This window comes from Sceloporus occidentalis, unplaced genomic scaffold (genome assembly GCF_023333645.1).
Source record: "Sceloporus occidentalis isolate IW3139 unplaced genomic scaffold, rSceOcc1.0.p SCAF_4, whole genome shotgun sequence".
NCBI lineage: Eukaryota > Metazoa > Chordata > Lepidosauria > Squamata > Phrynosomatidae > Sceloporus > Sceloporus occidentalis.
The window spans coordinates 16,162,059-16,183,892 of NW_028316984.1; the positions used below are offsets into that span (position 1 = coordinate 16,162,059).

A 21,834-nucleotide genomic window follows, 5' to 3' on the forward strand; every position below is an offset into this window, starting at 1 on the left:
TGTCACATATTAAAACATGTACATACAACATATGTTGAAAAAGAACTTCATGCTGATTGTTTCAATTTAGTACTATATCACCAAAATGGCCAGTAGGATTTCCAATGTTCTCCCTATTGCTGAAAGAATGCTATTATGCTGGTAAACAATACACTACCACAAATGCTATGATCTCTCCCGTCTACTGCTATTGGCAAAATCTTATTCAAAGTAAGTCTCATACTTTCTCTTTCCACTGATGTAAAATAGAAACAGAAAACCTTATAGAACCAAAATAAAATTTATTCCACATTAAATATCATATCTTTCTGTTGTTTAGCCCATCATAGGATACAATTACCCCACAGATTAGGGGAGGGTTTCATTTTTAGGCTGATGCAGAGAAGGTTATATACAATCCATCAGAATGAAGCTGCAGAACAAAGACTAGTGATATGGGGTGGTTTTATATATCTGCATGGAATAATTGCATTATACTTAAAGAGGGAGTTTACACAACTGGAGGCCGAGTTCCCCGTAAAACATGAAAGAAATACAAAAACCAGATCTATAGCTGAGCCTTTTAAATTACATGTGACGCATACCTTGAACAGAATGTCTGTACACATAGCTTTCCCATGTGTTATTATTGGTTCTTGGTCTTCACCTTTCCCATCCCAGCAATCAAGTTCAACACATCTACAAGCCCAAAGTGAAAAGAAGAACTGAATCTTTTTTTTTTCTTGCTGAAAGAAGTAGCTGTAACATTTTATACAGAATTCCATTCAAATTATGTGACATTGTTGTTGCTGTCTGAAAATGCATTTTGTACGTGCAGAAAGATGACATGAGCGAAAAGGATACTCATTATGTTTTTACATATTTTGAACAGAACTCACCTTCCCTTTCAAGGCAATTAAATGCAAAGTACACACATGTAAATACAGATTCACTTACATCAGACATGGGGAAAATGAATGTGAAGTCATTTTTTAAAAAACTCAAAACATCTCCATAACCTGCTACATGGCGTGGGAGAAGGCAATGTTGCCACACTTTCCACCCTCCCCAGCTGTTTCTAGACCAAGAAAGGCCTTCATATAACAGGGACACAAACTGGAATAGGGAAACCAGTAACACAGCAAATTGCTTCACACACTCAATCGGGGTACTTGTCTTGAATCAAATCATTATTTAAGTATTTTATTTAAAAAATCTGTTGGTGGGAGGAAATGGCAGAGTGAGGGGCTGCTGGAGAGGTGTGGCCCTTCAGGATTATTAAGTGAATGGACACAGATCTCCAGTCCCTGAGAGCTACTCCCTCATAAATTAGCAAATGCCTCTGAAATGCATTCCAATATAATTTAATTTTTGTTTTGTTGTTAATGTGTATGGTGAAAAGCGACAACATTCATTTGGTAAAAAAAAAAAAAAAAATCCTAGTGTACTATGTCCATCTTGCAATTTCTTTCTTTAAAGGTATTGTTGCAATCTTCCACAAATATTGTTAGAATACGTCCAGTATTTAATTCAGTGTTTTATATATGTATGTTTTTATATCATACATATGTAATAGACACTAAATCAGTAGTAGTGGTGATCTGGATAAAATTTAAACTGTTTTGTACTGTAGTTTCCCTTAACAATATTCCCTTAAACCATCATCATGCATAACCAACCTGCATCCAGCTAAGAGGACTTGTCTGTACATCTCCACAGATGACTTCCCACCAAACTGTCTTCCTGTCAAATACGTGTTGTGGGAGGAGCTAATGAAGTAGTGAGCCAAAGGCTGTTCCATTTCTTGGTATAGTTCTAAGCGGTCAAGGAAGACAGGTGCATTCTCATCGGACATCAAGTATCGGCAAAATCCATCACTTGACATGAGACCTAAAAAGCACAAAACCCAGGATTATAGATCCCCCTTAGGCTGTTCCCAATTCAACTGACTATGAAACCACATATTTTGCTGTAAAATATGGCTCAGCATTTTTTTCAGGAGCAATTTCTAAGGAACAGCATGAGGGAATATAGGGGAAGACATGCATGTTCTTCTGTATTGTTTAGAAAGCAATGACAACAATATGAGGGAATTGTATCCTGTTCCGGAGACTTAGTCCACAATTACAATCTGTAGAGGTCATGACAACAAGCTGACAAACAATTGTTAATTGCCAGTTTCGCAGCCTGTGATAAAGCTGACTACAAAGAGCAGTTTCTCCCTTATATATTAAGAAAAGACATCCAAATTCTTGGAGTTTGATAGGAGATAAGGTGAACATTCCATGATCTTCCTTTGGTCCTTAATTTAGAAAAGAATGGTGGGATGAAAAGTTGGTCACTGTAATTGATTGGTGAGTTCTATCTTGGAGTAAACATGAACAACTGTTGAGGTCAGTGCTGCTGAGTTGCTCTAGAAGTTCTGAAGAGTGGGACATTACAGAAAGAGCCTGGAAGCTAGAAAAAACCTGAAAACTTCAAATCAGTGGGAAACATCTAAGAAAAGACTAAAAGACAAGGCTGTAATCACTCATAAAAACAGATAAAGAAAGCTACATCTGTAGAGGGAAAATTCTAGAGATGGTTTCCTGTCACTAGTCCCAGCTTCTGCCAACCTAGCAGTTTGAAAGCATGCAAAAGTGCAACTAGATAAAAAGGTACCACTTTGGTGGGAAGGTAACAGTGTTCTGTGTGCCTTGGCATTTAGTCATGCTGGCCACATGATCACAGAGTCATCTTTGACAACGCTGGTTCCCTCGGCTTAGTAACGGAGATGAGCACCACCCCCTACAAGTCAGACACAACTAGACAATCATATCAAGATGAAATCTTTATCTTTTACCTTTAAACCTACCTATGTTACATTACAATTTTTTTTAAATGGAGACACTGAGGGGTGGGATCCATGCACTAAACCAGAACCCCCACAAGAGTTCTGCACATAGGGTATCCAAGAAGGTACAATAGCTTCTTTATTCTTTAGGTGTGTTACCAGGACTTTAGCAACTACTCATAGGGGGAATCAAGTCCAGAAAGGATAAGACTAAAAAACAGCTGGCTCTTCTTGATGGCTATATAAAGATATGCATTATCTACTTACAGAAGCTAGGTGGTTATCATATGTTTTTTAAATTGTATGTATTTTATTTATATGAAAGGTAAGAGTGGGACCCAAGGCAGCTAACAAAAGGAACTGGCTTAAACTTAACAATAACATTTAAATACAATTTTTCTTTAAAAAAACCTGTTACAACCATAGCTTATAAACAGTATAAAATCATTAAAAGGCATACAAAATGAATGCTTCAGGGCAATCAGATGAACTAAGGTATCTCCATTTTGAACTACAATCTACACCATTTGTTGACCACAGCTGATCCAGGAAACCCCCCAGTTAACTGTTTAATGACTGTAAAATTGAGCTCAGTAAAAAATTCCTTTTGAAAAAAAAGCTTTCATTTGTGTTTCTGTTGCCTTCCAGTGGGAACCTTACGGGGACACTCTGCTTCACATACTTAGCAATCCAGGTTAAAAGGTCCTAGTTTATGGCACCTTTACTGGACTAACAGCAGCCTGTTCTCCAGTGTCATAAAGCCAGAGTGAATAATCTGAATGGCTTGTTTCCAGGATGAATAAGATATGTCAATTATGTTACTATGGAGCAAAAGTCAAGATGTCCTATGCAAATAAACAAGCATCTTCAAAGAAAACCAAAGTTTATCATCCTATATCACCTTCTTCTTACCTTTGTTCTTTAAATCTTCATCTGGCTCATATGTTTCAATTATCTGCATTGCTCTTTTGGGATCATAGAATGGAAATAAAATTTCATTCAGCCGAGGATCTCGTTGATGCTATGGTTAGAGAAAAAACAGAATCAGAGCGATAGTGTGCAGCTTGACTTTTACAAAGGTTGTATTAATGCAGATATTGTTGGAGGAGGGATACAACTGCTTTTCAGTTAGCTATTCTAACTTATTTTCTATGTTTTTTAAAAGATATCTAAATTCTCTGTATGAATTTATTTCTATTCATGTTAACTAAAATTGGATAATGAGTTGTCAGTGTTATTATTCATAAACAATAGCATACATGATGTATGTATAATAAATCACTGTCCAATTTCAGAATTCATTAATGAATTGTTGCTTTTAACTGCCCTTGAGTTGGCCCTGACTTGTGGTAATCCTATGGATGAGACATCTCCAATCCCGCTATCCTCCACTGCTATGCTTAAGACTTGTAAATTCATGACCTCTCTAATTGAGTCTAGCCATCTGGTGTGTGGTCTCCCTCTCTTTCTACTGCCCACCACCTTTCTTAGCATTATTGTCTTTTCTAGTGAGTCATGACTTCTCATGATATAGCCACAATATGATAGCCTTAATTTCATCATATCTGGCTTTATCTGCTCAAGAATTCATTTGTTTAACTTTTTTGTTCAACCTAGATTAGTTCTGTAAACTTCTGAGTTTTCAGTATTACACCATATAACTAGGGTACGTCTTTGTAAAACCACACCATTCATCATAAGAGTGTCAGCTTATATCAAAGTATCAAAACTACCCTTCACAGATGGTGATGTTGATGGTATGTTTTATGGAATTCTATGGGCTCAAATAAATAGCTTCATAGAACAGATAAATTCAACTGCCCATCCATCAGTTTATAAGGTAAACCTGAGCAACGTTAAATTATACTGGAAATAAATATTGCCATGGAAGAGATTTGTTTGTTTGATTTTGAAAAATAATGTTGAATGGAATGGAAAAAAATGAATGTGGTATATCTAAATGAAGTTATCTAATTATGTTAATGGTATAAATGGCTAAGACCTCAAGAGCTAGTTGACTTATGGCCAACTAGGCATGCATGTGCCATCTCCAAACTGCTTTCCAAAAACCCATCAGCTGCAAAAATGATTTGCTATGAGATACATGGGAACTAATGGTGGAGAAATGCAAGCTAAAATTTTCTGGGGATGCATGTTTCATTTTTGGGATCATGCAAATTAAATAGGGCTTGGATTGTTGGTGCCCATCTCTCTCTTAAAGTAGAAGAACTGTTTGAAGGCAGAGTTTTAGTCAAACGATAGGGCTTGCCTACTCTTTCATCACTTCTGCTTCTAATGCTCCAATGGGACACCATTCTAGAAAGATAAGAGCCCTCTAGAATAATGTCCAAACTATCATGGGCAACTGGAGCTGGCTGAAGGGTAAATCAGAAAGAATCAAGAAAACCATACCCACCCTGATCTTGCAAGAGATATTTTTGATCCAAGCAATGTGCTGGAGGTATTAAATTCTCCAACGCCATTGGTTCTAGAAGTAGGAGCCCTTGGCTCTACATCAAGGTGTCCTGAATGGTGACCAGCTAGATTGGAAATATCAATCATGTTGATGGGTAATGAAACAGTCTTTTGCTCCAACCTTGCTCTCCCCACCCATAATAGCCTTTGAGGTTTGCTGATCCTAACAAAATACTTCTTGTATGGGCTGTCTGACTCTTCTTCTGTTGCTTGTGTTTCAGTATAGTGCATAGTCGAAATGTCCATGATATGATTCCTGATTCAGAGATTGTCAGTCTCTCCTGACAGCTGCCTACAGCCTATACTGGATAGATATATACAATGGAGACGTAAACCTAGGTGAAGTACAGACCACCCCAAAGGGGCAGCCTGCAGCCGCTCCTTTTCATGCTGAATTGGGGCCAGGACAACCTCACCGGCAGCCCTGCAGCCCCAATCTGGCATTTTCCCAGGACAAAGAGAAGCAGCAAAATGCTGCTTGTCTTTGGTCTGGAAAAGGGGTGCCCTTGCGCCTTAGGCACCCACTGCACCCCGGCGCTAAAGAGGCAACCCCTTCCTCCTCTGGATCATTGGTGCGGCCATGTAGTTGCTGCACCAACAATCTGCTGGCAGGAAGAAGCTGCCTAGTGCAGCTTCTTCCTGAGATGTCAAAGGGCTGCAACGCCCTTATGACGTCTCTTCTTGCTGCAGACATGCGGACGCTGTGCGTTGCACATGTCATCATGGCGGCCCCCATGTGGAGCCCACATGTTCTAGAGTTCCGGACTGTGCAGTTACTGCATGGTCCGGAACCCTAGAATCGGCGGCGACACGCCGCTTTGTGCCTGTGTGTATTGGGCCTTAATGAAGATACACATTTCAACAGAATTATATGACTTATACATGTTATTAAATAGCTTTAGCATGGAATGTAATTAAACGATAATGACAACTGTACACAAAGGAAGAACACATGCTTGTAAGATAGTATGTCAACAGAAGCAAAATACCAACAGCTAACTACAGGAAAAACAAGAACAAGCCATTGTTAGAAAAACTTTTGATATATCTAGCATTTCATATGTTTAAGATTGCACCCAATAGGCTATAAACAATTGGCAACCCCCCCCCCCCAAAAAAAAAATATGTGGCTAACTGGACACCGTTTGATGTCTAATGAGCTAGACAAATACATGTTTCAGAGAATATATACCCAGATTCTAGTAATGCTATAAACTGAGACTGCAATAAATGCAGGTGTAGTAAGAAGGTTAGATTATGTCAAGGAATAAAATTGATATGGAGCAAATTATTCAAAAAAGGACATTTATTTCCACCCCACTCCCCAAAATATAGGACTACACAATTGTTTTAGGCTTTTCCCCTGTGTATTCAATGACGATGATTAATAAATAATGATAAAATACTAACCCCAGAATCTGCCATCCACTGCACAATCTTAAATATTTCTAATCAAATGCTTTTCCCATTAGCAAGGGGGCTTTCTTCCAAGAATATATTCACAGAATTGTAGCCTTAATATTGTTTTAATTAGATGGACAATATAAAATGCATAATATCCAGAAAAACTGTGAGTTCAGGTACTTCAACAAGAAATTCCTAAAATCCTAGGACCAGACATATCAGAATCACCGAGTACAATATTTTGTAAAATGACAAAATCCAATTTTCTGTATCCAGTCATCCCTAACTGATCATTGTAGACCAGCAACCTATTGTCAAATTAACTACTAAAGAGTCCACAGAAGGTAGGGTTTTACTTTGTTGAAATGTATTAGGGCTGCTTCTTGTGTGCCTGATTCTCCCTCAAAATATAAAATAAAAATGAACATACTTCAGTTGTGTAAAAGTGGATTATAAGCAGATGCAAGCAAAATAAAATTATGGCTGTAGAAATCATTCCACCTGAAGAAGTGTTTAGTTGTGAACTTTATTTTTGAGAGATAGAATGCAGATCACCACATGTTTCATTATCAACAGTTTTGGAATGGTCAGTCTTTATGTAAGAGGAAGCAAGGAATCTTTGTTGTAATTTCTTAAATATTTTGGCATTCTGTTCAATGTCAAGCAATCTCCAAAGAAAAAGCAAACAAAGGAGTTATCCTCTTCATAGTCAAAACATTCCTTTGTCTCCTGCACACATCAGTATGAAAAATATTACACGCAATGCCAGTTCGAAGCATGCAACTAAAAAGGCATCAGCTTTTAACTATGCTACAAACAATATGCATCAGACGTTTAGAAATCTAATTTTATATATGTTGATTTCCTGGATATCTAATGAAAAATAAAAGCTGCTGGAAACTGCTGAAAGAGCACTGCTTGAAAACAGAAAATTAGCATGCAAGTGCATACAGCCCAACCACAGATGCAACAATGCTGTTCATGAGCAGCAGAAAGCTTTGCGTTATTAGCTCCAATATAATATCCAAAACAACTACAAGAAGTAGGTTTAGAATACAGAAACAATCTCCTACTTAAACTACACATAAAGTCCCCATGTGCAACTCAAAACAGACAGTGAAGGAAACTAGAAGGATGGAAGAAGTATGATTCTTGAGCACCGCCAGGCAAGACATTTTGTCTGATTTAATTTTTTTGTTCTTGCATTTGATTCAAACATTTACATTCTCTTCCTTCTGTCCAATTGAAATGTGACTTCATTGTGCCAACTCTACTGAATCAGACTGTGGCCCATGCAGCCTTGCTGTTTGTTTCCAACAATGCCCAGATAGATGTTCTTCAGGAGTCCAAAAGAAGGACATGATGGTAACAGTCATTCCCTCCAGCAACCAAATATACTCCCTTTAAACATGGAAGATCTATTTCTATCTTATGGCTTACTTAACTGCCAACAAACCTACTACCAACTGACATAAATTTCTCCATTTCCTTTGAAAGGTAGTGGTCATTGCTAAATCTTGCAGCAGTAAATCCCATAAGATGATTTATTCATGATGGGAACTGCTTTTTTTTTTGGCAGCCTTGAATCAAATATTGTGCCACTCCATTTAAACTGGGTGCTATGGTCTTCTAATCTGCAGACCCTTGAATCTCTGTGAGATGCAAGCAGGATGTTCACTATTTCCTTTTAGCTGGAAATTTAAAAAGAAGTGAGTTTCCTTTTCTACTTCACAACCTGCACTTGGCTAACCCAGAGTTCTCACAATGTGAGAGAAGGAGGGAAATGTTCTATTAATCCTACAAACGTTTTACTAAGTTTAACATGTAATATATCCTAGCCTACCATATCTTGTATTCTCTCTCTCTCTCTGATCCTTCAAGATCTTCTAATGGCGACTAGCTGGAGCTGAATTAGGAGAAGCAACCCTCAAACATTTTGTGTTTCTGTGAGCCTTGCTACTATAGTTCTTCAAAAAAATAGCCATGTAGCTCAGCAATAAAGAGATATCAAGGTAAAGGGAACTCTATAATATACTCGAGTCACATCTCATCCAGTTGCCTGCAGAGTTCTGCAAATTACTGAAGAAAAACAACCCACTGTGTTCTAAAGGCCAAGCTAGATGTTGTGGATTTAAAAGTGTAATGGGGAGGGGGGAAATGATTCTTGGCCTCTCAAGAACATAGAGATTTGCATGAAAATGTGTGACCAAGGCTTGGCAGAATCCTAGAAGCCAGAGAAAGCTCAGTGCTAGCTTTCAAAACCAAAATTTCTTCACCAAGCAAAGTTGTTTTAAGCACTCAGAGTGGAATTGGTGGGAAGGATCAAAGTTAGAGTCTGTACTCTACATAGTGTCTTCAGACAGGTGTGAGCTTTCAGAGGTGTCTTTTCAAATAGACAAGTCTGCAGTTGTCAGATAAGTTTTAGGTTTCATGGCGGGATGGGTCTTCTGTATTCTCAAGCAGTTTGGTGGTTTCTTACAAGTTCTAGGAAAGGTTTTTTTTTAAAAAAATTCCAATTGCGAAAGAAATTGAGAAGCAAATTTTGTAATTTTTTTCTTTTATCACGTTTCTTGTTCCAGCAAACCCAGGACCCTTGGGAGTAGTTCCTGAATAACCAAAATTGATTATTTACATACTCTTCCTCGCATAACTAAATACAATAGGTAGACTACTGACTCTTCAGGCACATCAATTTCTCCACTACTCCCTTCTGCAGTTATAAAAACGTCTTGGCCTGATGAAGAAACTAGCTACCACTGAGATATTTGTTTTGTCTTTTTGGTTGGCTTAATAAAGATATTATCAAAAGATGGACATTGAATTTATTTTATGGTCAAAGGTACCCTTCCATTTTTAGAAGCCAGAGAACATGCTATCAGGCTAATGAAGAAAATAACTCTCCAAATTTGGCTTTTCAGAAATTTAGGGACACAAACAGTTTCTGAATACTGTTATATACTTAGTACTTCTCAGGCTATCTGATGTGGGGACCAATGGATTTTTTTAATGTACCAGGACCGCTGGTGGCACTATATGTGTGCCCAGTGGCTACAACTATTTCTTTCTCTTCTGGAAACTCACCAGGTACTGACAGCCAATGACTCATAGACTGGCACCAGTCCAGGGACCACAAATTTGAGTAGCACTGCTTTAAATGATACCAAAGAAGGAAAATCCCATTTACTACAATTTTCTGTGACTATGCCTCTTTGTTGTTGCTGTTGTTGCTAGCTGCCCTTAAGTCAATTTAGACTTTTGGCAATCCTGTGGATGAGACATCTCCAAGTGTTCCAAGTCTGTGCTGTTTACTGCCAACATTATGGTGTCATCTGCATATCTTAGGTTGTTGATGTTTCTTCCTCATATCTTCACTTCCTTGTTTTCTGATTCTATTGTGCTTTTCTTATGACATTTTCAGCATATATGTGGAAGGGTGATAGTTAGCAGCCTTGCCTGAGCCCTTTGCTGATTAGGAACCACTCTGTTTCTCTGAATTCTATTCTGATGGTGGCCTCTTGTCCTTGGTACATATTTTTCATCAGGTCTATCAAATGGAGTGGCAACCCAATGTCTTTGAGTGCATTCCATAGCTTTTCACGATCTTTGCAGTCAAATGCTTTGCTATAGTCTACGAAACACATGCTGATTTCTTCTCTGAATTCTTTGGTGCACTTCATCAGCCATCATATGTTTGTGATGTGGTCCCTGGTGCCTCTTCCTTTCCAGTATTCTGGTTGCACCTCTGGGCTTTCTCTCTTCATGTATGCTTGGAGTCTATGCTGCAGAATTTTGAGCATTATTTTGCTTAATGTGAGTGTCCTAGTAGTTGCTGCAGTCTTTTTATCTCCTTTCTTGTATCTCCTTTCTTTTCCAGTCTATTGGCCACCTCTTTGTTTTCCATATTTAATGGCATATTTTAGTTAACAATAAGGGCCAGTATAGACTGGCCCTTTGTGACGCCTCGTCACATGCTAGGGTTATGCTATTGTTGATGCTTATACATGCATCCACACACCCCTCAACCTTAATCACAATGGTGGTGCCCTGTACACATGGGTGTCGCCATTGTTATGCAAGCGCAGCACAGTGCTTGTGTAATGAGTGCACCAATGGTGCACTGTGGCACACTTGTTACTCCTCAGGGAAGCCACACAATTTGGCGGCTGTGGCTTCACTGTGGAGGGAAAACAGGCGCTGGCAGGCCGTCCTTTTTGGGCGGTATGTACCACACCTAGAACTGCTTCTGACTGTGTGCATTGTAGCAGTTCAGTTGGGATATTATTTGTCCCTGGTGTTTTATTTTTTTTTCCAATTTCCCTTATTGCAGATTCCACTTCTCTTTTTAGAATTTGGAGGTCATCTTCATGATTCTTCTTTCCATGTATTATTCATTTCCTCATCTCTTTTATATAACTCTTCTTTAACACTTAGCCTCTTTAGCACTTATCTTTTTAAATTCTATCATTATGCTTAATATTTTGTGAAAACAGAAATATAAAATTATTTTTTTAAAAAAAACCATAGGAATACCTGAAGAATATTCCCCATGGTCCAAAAAGTGGTAAAGATGAGCTTCATTTTCTACCTTTTTATAGCTCTCACTCATGACAGACAGAAACAGAACAAATTATACAGTATGTATGGCTGTCAGAGTTTTCTTACCCTAAATAAGGGACAACCTACCTTGTTACCCAGCCTGGCCAGTAAACATGAAACATCTATATAAAGCCTGCCTCAAATCTCACAAAAAGAGGACCTCTCAGGAGAGTTCCAGAGTCCTGTGAGATCTGAGGTCTCGCAAGAGCCCAGAAATCTAGCAAGATCTGACTGACACTTGAGTTGGGCCTATACAGGCTTGATGTTAGCCATATGTAGAACTGATTAAAAAGGGTATTATGAACCAATGCTTGCAAGAGACAGACTCCATCTGAGGGTATTTTGTTGTACACTAAATGTTCCAGGGTTGGTCTATTGTAAGTGCAGCTGCTGTCTGTCTTGAGCAAGTCATGCTCAAAATAGACTGACTGCAAAGCGTATGGTACAAAGAAAGCGGTCTCAGATCCATACATACAGGAATAACTAGTGTTCACTCTTCCTAAACTCAGATCTACAGATGACTGAGAGAGTAACACGTGAAGCATGATTTGGGGCTGCTCTGCCTCTATTGTCAGTGTGGTGTAGTGGTCTGAGCATTGGACTATGACTCTGGAGACCAAGGTTTGAATCCCCACTCAGCCATGGAAACTCACTGACCTTGGACAAGTCACCCCCTCTCAGTTTAAGAGGAAGGCAAAAGCATACTCCCTCTGAAAAAAATATTACCAAGAAAATCTTGTGGTGGCCTTAGGGTCACCATAAGTTGGAAATGACTTAAAGGCTCACAACAACAACTGACTCACTGGCTGGGAGAGGAAAGAAGAGCAGTGCCATGGCAGCTGTGATCCCAGAAGATAAGTGCCAAGCATTAGGCACACTGATCCATTTTATTGTGTAGCAAATACTTAGGGGTTGGTCTTTTGAGAGCCTGGCTGGCGCCTCAACATATAAGAAATAAGGAATTTGGGGTGTCTGTATGGCAGAATACCAGGCTGGACCTCAAGCTGCTAAATGGGATTTCAACAGGATATCTGGGAGGTGAAAAAAAGAAACCTGGGAACCCCAACAATATATCAAAAATGAATCATAAGCTTTAAACAATAAAAAGTAATACAAATTTGCATACATTTAAACAGTTATGTTTGATTGTTGTCACAAAATTTTCTTAGTATTCTTTTCTTTTTCATTTTTTAATCACTAAGTACACATGGTTACAACAACAGGCATGGTATCATTACTGTTGTTTACTACTGTATAAGCATTGCAAATTTAATTCAGTACCAAAATTGCTGTCTATGGCCAGAACTAACAGCTTTTATTGCTACTATTAATGAACAACTCCACATTAATTTTCATAAATAGCTTGGTCTGCAATAAAGTGTGTGCTAATATCAGCATAGTGGCCTCATATTAAGGGAATATGTCTTAGTATGAAGTGTCATCTCCTTGATTCCTTACCAGAGCTTGGAATTAATTTTAAAGAGTTAATTAATTACCTATAATCCTATAATTATGCATTTCATTACCTAATTCGTTATCTATTAATTGGTAACAAGCATGTCAAATATTGTTATTTTAAACATTATGACAATAGCAATGTTAGTAGTTTGAGCAAGGATTAGTGCTTCATGTTACTTTGAATCCTTAGTTTCAAAGGTGAGTTTAGAACCTTCCTTTGGAATTTTAACTGGTAGATTTAAATTTTAAAAATCATGTATTACTACTGATAAATGTTAACAACTTCATTTTATAATATTCACTAAATGGTTACTGATAACACAATAACTGTGTGAGTTAACAGTTATGTTCATCTGTTATCTTTAACAATAAAGTTTCCCAGCTTTACATGCTGTGTAGATTATGGTGAATTCCAGCAGCATGCCAAAGCAGCAATCCTCTATCAACCTATATGGGAACTCAGACCAACTTTTGAGCTGTTAATGACAGTTTCTCACTGTGAGTCCACAGGAATGAAAAATGTATTACGTATATGGATTAAATGCTCACTGTCTTTTTTTTTTAAAAAAAATCTGTATTCATTTTTTGGGAGCAGAAAAGTAATCAGTTGGGTTTGAAATAGAATTGTATGAGATATGACAAGCAGAAGAATGGAGAAATATTGTCCTTTTTGCCCGTCAACAAAAATGGCTGTAGCTCATTTGTATATCTCAAATGACAGAGTGCAAACACTTAGAGATGGAAATCTATGTTTGTTTTTCTCCCACAAGGAAGAATGCATAATTTCAGCAATTTTCTCTCTATTCCACTACAATATGAGAGGTTCTGCACAGGGAGAAAATTCAATTCTGAAAAAATATATGTGATTTTCCTGCCATGTCTCACTAGCATACATAATCCCACTCTTCTCCATGATGCTTCAGATCACCTCAGCAACTCCGTCCTCATCCCCTCCTTATGAAAAGAACACTTGGCTTCCACTAAAATGGCACTGTACTAGAACAAACTGACTTAATTGTCAGACAGGCACTAACTCAATCTCATCTCTCTGGTGAGACACAAAGGTCATGAGAGCAGCTCCAGGAACCAAAGGAAGTTCAGGGGCTGCTCACAAAGAGACCAGAGGGAAATCTGGCAGTCTATTTCATCCTTTAAAATCTAACCATCATGCGTGGAGTGTGAGATGTAAGGCATTTTTAGACAATTGCTGGCTTATCCTTAAAAAAACACAACAATAACAACTTCATCATATTTTGTTCTCAATGTATAACAGAAAAAAACACAGTCTAAGAGTTAACTAACTTTAATCAGTTAGCGAGATCCTAAAAACAAACTGCTGTGTTACAATTTCGGTGATTCATATGAGTTACCATATGTGCATTCCTCTAATAAAATTAGGATCTTTTTTTTTAAAAAAATACTTATGTAAATAACATTTAATCTAGTATTTAATTCTCAAGATACTACACAGTAAGCAATTTGGTTTGCTAACAAGAGGTCATCTTGAGAACACATTGCCAATACATCAGTCAGCATGCTAAACACACATACACAAACACACACTTCTGAAATAGCAATAGGAAAATATACTCTCTAGCACAAAAGCAAAATTTTCCATTTGCCCTGCATCACCCCCTTAATATTTAGGACTGATCCATTAACATTTGATTCCTAAAAATAAAAAGATTTCAAGTCACGTTGGTTAAAAGTACATTCGACACAATTACAGAACAATCAACAGACAGCTGTTACACACTACAGAGTAATCAACACAAGCAATTTGCAAAGCCAACATGAAGAAAATAAGAGAATGCATCAAGGGTGGAGCTGATTTTTGCACCTGGATATTGCCAAAATGGAAAGATCAGCTGATAAGAAGCACAGCAAATGGTGGCATGGAGCATGCAATGAGACGAACAGAAGAAGCAAGCCACTGCAGACAAACTTGTATGGTAGTTAATGTATGAAAAAGCTTACTTCATTTAGAAAGCTCACTAATTGGTCTACCGTTAAATAATCAGTTTTGTCTCCATTGCTGAAAAGAAATTTATTAGAAAAAGTAAGTTTTCATGTAAGATGCCACAGCAGGTATGATTTACATGTTGACATTTTTAATATTCTCAATACCCATCTAATATTCTACCACTGATCTAAATTGTACATTTTCAAAATGGGCACTGTTGCAATGGGTAAACTTGCTAACTATGCTTGCTACACAACAGTATATTTTCTCCATTTCATTATTTAACAGATTAAAATGCTTAACAAACCAACATGTAAGTCTTCCACATCAAAATCTTAGTGTATGAAATTTCAAACATTAAGACTTTAGTTCACATAATGTGTTAATAACTTTAAAATAGCAGGTTAATATTGTAAGTTAGTAAAGCCAATTCAAAGACATTTCCATGTGCTTCCCTTTACTCAGAGGTTCCTGAAAGATACTGTTTACCCCATTCATATAGAGTAAACTTCTAGAGAAGAACAAAAAACTGACTACTGTTATTATGTCATAAAGGAATGGCATAGTAACATTTACCATACCATCCTCATATTAAGTAATGCTATAATTAAATTCATTTTACATACAACCAACTTACATTTTTCTAAAAAGATCCTCTATATCAGTACGAGGACATATCTTCTGAGTTAGCTCATAAAACTTCTCATAAGTAAAAGCTGAAGGCTCTATTTCATCATTCTGAAAAGACAAGAAAACTTTACTTTTTTCTAAATTCTTACTATTTTGGACAAAAAACCTCAGTATCAACACAGAACCCAACCAATGCTCCACTTAATCCAGGAGTGGGAAATATGTGATCATTCAGTTCTTGCTGTATGAGAACTTCCATCAACTCTAGCCAGAATACCCAATGGTAAAGAATGCTGGGAGTTACAGATTAACCTAATCTGAAAGTCTGCATTTTGCCTACCCAATTTAGTCCAACATCGTTTTTTATATTATTTATATTGTTTTAATTCTGTACTACCTTGAGGTCCAATGGGCCAAAACACACTACAGAAATGATCCAGTTTGAGATTGCTCAATGCCAGGGAATCCTGGAAACTGTAGTTCTGTGAAACATTTAGCCATTTCTGTCAGAGAGCTCTGGTGCCACAATAAACTACAATTCCCAGGATTCCCTAGGACTGAGCCAGGGCAGTTAAAGCGGACTCAAAGTCGATTATTTCTGCAGTGTGGTTTGCAACCATAATAAAGACTGGGATATAGATATTTTCCATTTCATTGAATTAATGACAAATACATTTAAAATGTACAAAAGTGAACCAAATACTAAAAATAATAATAAAAAATATCACAGACATAAACAGGTAATGCTAGAAACAAAAATGTTTGGTTTATCTTCATGGCATTTGAAACATTCACCTCTCACTAAAGATTGCCCTAGAGAAGCACGTGTATAAATAAGAAAAGTCAGTTTCCCGACCCTTATCTGCGGTTATGCTTTCCACAGTTTCAGTTACCTGCAGTCCAGAAATATTCTGGGAAACTGAAGTTATCATGTGCAACCACACTCTCTCCTAAACCACTGCTTGATTTCCTTCCACACGGGAAAATGTACTACCAAAATCTCCCTCCATTTAAAAAGAATGGACTATTAGCCTCGATGACCTCATTAGATTTGGAAATCACCAATGCCAAGAAAACAGAAGTGCTTGTGGGTATCTTCTGGTCCTCCCGTGTGATTCTTATGTTTGGGCCAGAGGTTGACCTCCCACCTTCTGCCTGTTGTGCAAGCATCTGCTGAGGAAGTGATGAGAGGAATCGAAGGCTTTCATGGCCGGCATCCATAGTTTTTTGTGGGTTTTTCAGGCTATGTGGCCATGTTCTAGAAGAGTTTCTTCCTGATATTTCGCCAGCATTTGTGGCTGGCATCTCCAGCAGACAATGAGCACTATCAAGCAGACACTAATCCTCTTTTGCAGATCCTCCCACCCTGAGGCCTGCCATTAGCAACAGAACAATACATGTGCAAATCACTCCTGCCTTTCCAGGTCACACAATATATATACCCCAGTCCTTTCCAGGCAAGCATTCTCTGAAGATGCCAGCCACAGATGCTGGCGAAACATCAGGAAGAAACTCTTCTAGAACATGGACACATAGCCTGGAAAACCCACAAAAAACTATGATGAGAGGAAATTTGACAGTGGACCACTTCCCCTGCTCTCCATGGGGCAGAAGGGGAGCAAGGGAAGGACTCCTCCCAACCATGGGAAGTCTTGTTAACAATTCCTTTTAGCTCTGTTATAGTGGTTAAGTTTAAGTAGTAAACTGCAGTCTGAAAATATAAGGTTTGGTACTATCTGCAATTTCAGGCATCCATGGTGTGTGTGTGTGTGTGTGTGTGTGTGTTAGAATGCATCCCCTGTGGACAAGGGAGGACTACTGTAATATTGTTTCCAACAGTACTCAGATGTTAACACTAAGATCACGGTCTAGCTTCATCCGTATTAGAGTTTGACTGGTACTCATCAAATGGGAAACCCAGAGCTATACCATCAATTGGCTCACAAGCCAGGCCACAATATTTTGTGCTACGATCATTAGAGATGAAGTTTTGAGCATGTCACGTAATAAAGTTTGACTGAAAAGGAAGAGAATGGAAAGATACTTCTTCGTATTCACAATGACATGTGCAATGTTCCGTGTGTATTTATAGCCTACTCTTTTCAAAATGCCCTACCTTTAAACAGGATAAAGGTTAACTGTTTTGCAAAATTACTAATTAATATGGTTAAAAGTGGGCAATGAATCATCCTTCAGGAACACTACAGAATATGATTAACCTGAAACTCAAATCTAAAATCATTTTAGCCCATCATTCTTGAAAATTAAAATTAAATATATGTACCTTTCCACTGGGGAAACCCAATTCCTTAAGTGCCTGAAAGATCACCTTTTCAGTTTTCCCTGATGCAAAAGTTCTGGTAATGCTAAAGAAAAGAGAGAAGTCTGTTATTTGAAAAGTATTGCATAGGCCTTTGGTATAGCTACATCAGACATCTTAGGTAGTGATGATTATGACTTCATGGTTTCCTTTGCTGACAGTTTACAAAGATGACTCTAGCACCATTGTCTGCATAAACAATATTGCTAAATCAGATCTTGTTAGACGAAAACCCCTAGCCAGAACAGTCCATGACAAGCATGATTTCTTCTAAGTGGTTTTTACCTTGGTTAATGTCCCCTTGGTTAACGTTCCTTTTTATCCAGTGTGATATAGTGGTTTGAGTGTTAGACTATAACTCTGGAGACCAGGGTTTGATTCCCTGCTCAGTCATGAAATGCACTGAGTGACCTTGGGCAAGTCATGTAGTCAGCCACAGGTGAAGGCAACAGCAAACCTCCTCTGAACAAACTTTGCCAAGAATACCCCATGATAGCTAATCTTAGAGTTGCCATAAACTGGAAATGACTTGAAAGCATACAACAGCAGTGGACCAAATCTGAGGTCATTTTTGGATTTTTAATGTCAAATTCCTATAAAACCAGCATACATTTTTAAACAAATTTTTATGACCCTCAATTTTGAAGGCTTGTGTTATAAGGGGGAGCCATGAAGTCGGGAGCTTCCTTTCTAATTCTAGTAGAAAGGGTTTATATTACATTAATTTTCTGATTCCAGCAACATTTCTACTTACAAAAACACAATAGCATGGGAAGAATAAATGCCATCTGAAGTTTGCAGAATTTACATTAAAGTTTCTTTTTAAAGTCTACACAAACATTTGATAGAACATGAAATGGCTATTTTCTCGCAGGTTTATCATCTGCACTGTTACCAGCAGCAAATGGCACATCAAAGCAGAAATATCTAAGGCCACAAAGTATTCCATGGGCCCCCAAACCCTTACATGACTACAAAAATCAATAAGCCTTAATCCACAAAGACCACTAAAATTGATGATTCAAGTTGGATTCTGTCTTAACGTTTAGGAAAATTTCCTACCAGTGTAATGGTATCCAGGTGCTCCACTGAACAGCTTCAAAACACACTTACCTTCTAACTGGAATCTTGCCATTCGTGTTAGTTAGAAATGCCAGTTTCATCCAGCTGGAAGGTAAGAGAAAGCAACTATTAAATTTGGTTGCACACACAGATACAAAAAATAGTAAGAACTGTTTCACCTTTCTTTTCTTGCTTCTCCTGCAAAAGATAAACTCTTATTCTGCTTAACCCAAGTTACATAAAGTAAATGTCCTTTGAAAACAAGAGGGGAATTTAATGAAGCCAAGCCTAACGTTAAAGAAGTGTGATTTTCTTATGGGGAAAAAAAACAACCAAAAGATATGAATGACTGCTTCAGGTCATATTTTAAGATAGGCATATAAAAATATTAGCAAACTTTTTGGTTCTCAATAAGAAAGGGCATCCCAACCCCATTAGAAAATTGTCAGCTTTTGTGAACTTCCTTTGCTTTTGCATTTTTTCTTTAATGAAAAATTTCAGGGAGTATATACCCACAATTTTTTTTGTTTTGTCCCAAACTAATTCATTTAGCATAAAATATCATGCTTGTAAATATAAGAATGCACAAAAATGCCTCCACAATTTTTTTGGGGGGAAATCCAGAAAAACAAACAAACAAAGAACAACAATAATAAATGCCCCCGAACTCTTGCAATCTCAGCCAATAGGAAAATAACTTTTGAAACAATTTGTCCTATCATGTGAGAACTAAATAGAAGATTCGAAACCACACTGAAATATACTCTGTATTCCTCTAGCAATAATTCTTAAACCTTTGAGTTCTTTAAATCTAATGTGCCTACAGCAGCCCTCCTGACTAAGAGTGTCCCAATAGCTTGAATTACGACTCCTATCATTCCCAGCCAGATCAATGATGATGAAAATTGTAATCCAGAACAACTGAAAGCCATCAGATTCTGAAAAAGCAGCATTTAAATTCAAATAAATAAATAAATAATTCCAAACACTGACAAAATGTTGGCATATATAAGGGGAAGAGGAGAAAATGAGTCCAATATCCTACTCACAGAAAGGGAGTGGGATAAACCCAGCCCATTCTTCAACAACCAGGGCTATGCACCTTCATTAAGAATGCTCTATTTTAACACAATTTTAATCATGTTTTGTTTAGCAGTGTAAATCTCTGACTATTTCAGAAGAATAAATAATTCCCCTAGTTTCTCCCCACTGTGGGAGAAAAAAATTCATTACAGCTTTTCCCAAATATTCATACAATCCAAAGTATTTCATGAAATTGTTTTGTAGAGAAATACTTGTGTGCGTGTAAAAACTTGGGGTTTTGCACAAAACTCCCATGTTTTTGTGCTATAAAGAACACAATAACATGTGTTTATGTACTGGGGACAGAGTAGGATTGTTGTTCAAAAAAACTTGTCACCCCCCCCCCGTCCCACATATGTTTCTGGAAACAGGTGTGAGGGTGTTCAACTAAAACCACTATTTTTAAAAAGAAAAACATGTGAGTTGGGGGTGGGGGTAAAAATAGCACCTCTGCATGTCAAGATATCCTTTCTCATTACAGATGAGAAAATCCACAGAGGTTCTTTATCTTTGTGCGCCATACATTATGTGTGAACTGAAGCAATATAAGTTGTTCTTCTCACACAACAGCCTACATCTTGCTTTAGTCTTTTAGCCTCAGCTCCAGCCCCTGCTGACTGGGTGGCAGACTCCACTCCCAAAGCCAAGCCGGGGCAGAAACTTTGAAGGAAGGAAGGAGAAGGAAGGAGGGAAGTCGTCTCACACTACAACTCTGAGAGGACTTTGCACTGAGAATTTGCTGTTGATACAGCTTTTGTGCCTAATGAAAGCAGAAAGAGCAGCCTTTTTCTACACTTGTTGAACCTGCATCCATTTCTGCTCCTGGCAATTCTATTTCTGAGAGACAGAAAGGAAGCAATGCAAGATGGGGAAGAAGGAAATTCCCTTCATTGAACAATAGGGAGAACTAAGCGCTAGCAGGGAAGTACGGTGAATGGTCCAATTCTTTCCAAGGTTTCGGGGCAACCTTCAGGGTGTATAAAAACATAAGGCCAAATTCCCCAATTCAAATCTAACAAAAACGTTTGTGCATAATTGGGCAGGCACGAACTTGGAAAGGTTCAGACAAGGCCAAGAACTACAAAGCATCTCTCAACAGATTATAATGTCCGGCAGTGAACTCTCTTAATCTTTGAGACTGTATTTCACTTTGGGAACATTTGTATTTGTGGAACAAATGTGAAGAATAAATTAGCACCACATTTCTCATGGATGTTTGCATTTGTAGGGAATGTCTCCTGCAGACTGCCCAGATATTTATCTCTTGCTGGTCCAAGTAAGGAAAGGAAATTTCTGAAAGCATGTGTTAAGAAGTATGCAACCAGAAACAAAATAAGAATGGAAGAGGTGACAGAATTATTTTTAAAAAAATCCTTACTGTTTCTTGAGGCATGTCATGGGACAGACATTGTTTGCTCTAAAATTACGTATGATCGATCTGAGCCCTTCAACCCATTGCTGAAAGACAAAAAAGTACATAAGCATTAGTCCATAGAAAATATTAAAATTAAAAATGGCATCCATACCATGATGATGGTACGGAAGCAATGCCAGTTATTCCCTTAATATTGTGGCATCCCACAGTAGAAATGTCTGGGTTTATTAGGATTCTTAAAAGGAATGCTCACTTTCAAACTTTCCATTTTCTAAAACATCAATATTATATTCAAAATGTGGAAGACCAGACTCCATATGCATAATAGTTGGGGAGATGATGTTTTGAGAAACAAAAAAGTGTATTCTAAATCTAAAGAGCAAAACTGTGCCCCCCCAAAAAAAGTTTTTTGTTCTACAACTCCCATTAACAGAGGCCACAGTAAGAGATAGTGGTAGATACAACAAATATATATCTGGATGGTCACAGTTGCCTATTTTTGTCCTAAATGTATTTTCAAGCAATTCATATTTAGAGTTAAGCAGCTTTTGTTCAGGTTTAAGCAACCACACTGTATGTTCATATTGTGGCTTTAATGTCTCCCAGTAAAAGTACACTGTAGGATTGGACAGCCAGCACACTCTGCTCAGTGGAAA

The 21,834-nt window shown here is 37.8% G+C and overlaps 1 protein-coding gene across 16 annotated transcripts in view; it reads right to left on the reverse strand.

The window, feature by feature from the left end:
• The window catches only part of PLCB4 (phospholipase C beta 4), a 214,531-nt gene that overhangs the window by 59,418 nt on the left and 133,279 nt on the right, over nt 1-21,834 (reverse strand). For all 16 annotated transcript variants that reach the window (XM_089519296.1, XM_089519297.1, XM_089519294.1 and 13 more), the window contains 8 exons: nt 21,182-21,261; nt 18,772-18,825; nt 17,623-17,704; nt 15,346-15,446; nt 14,723-14,780; nt 3,725-3,833; nt 1,659-1,869; nt 585-678 (listed from right to left, as the gene is read on the reverse strand). In XM_089519296.1, coding sequence (XP_089375422.1) covers nt 585-678; nt 1,659-1,869; nt 3,725-3,833; nt 14,723-14,780; nt 15,346-15,446; nt 17,623-17,704; nt 18,772-18,825; nt 21,182-21,261 — 789 coding nt within the window. The remainder of the gene's footprint in view (nt 1-584; nt 679-1,658; nt 1,870-3,724; nt 3,834-14,722; nt 14,781-15,345; nt 15,447-17,622; nt 17,705-18,771; nt 18,826-21,181; nt 21,262-21,834) is intronic.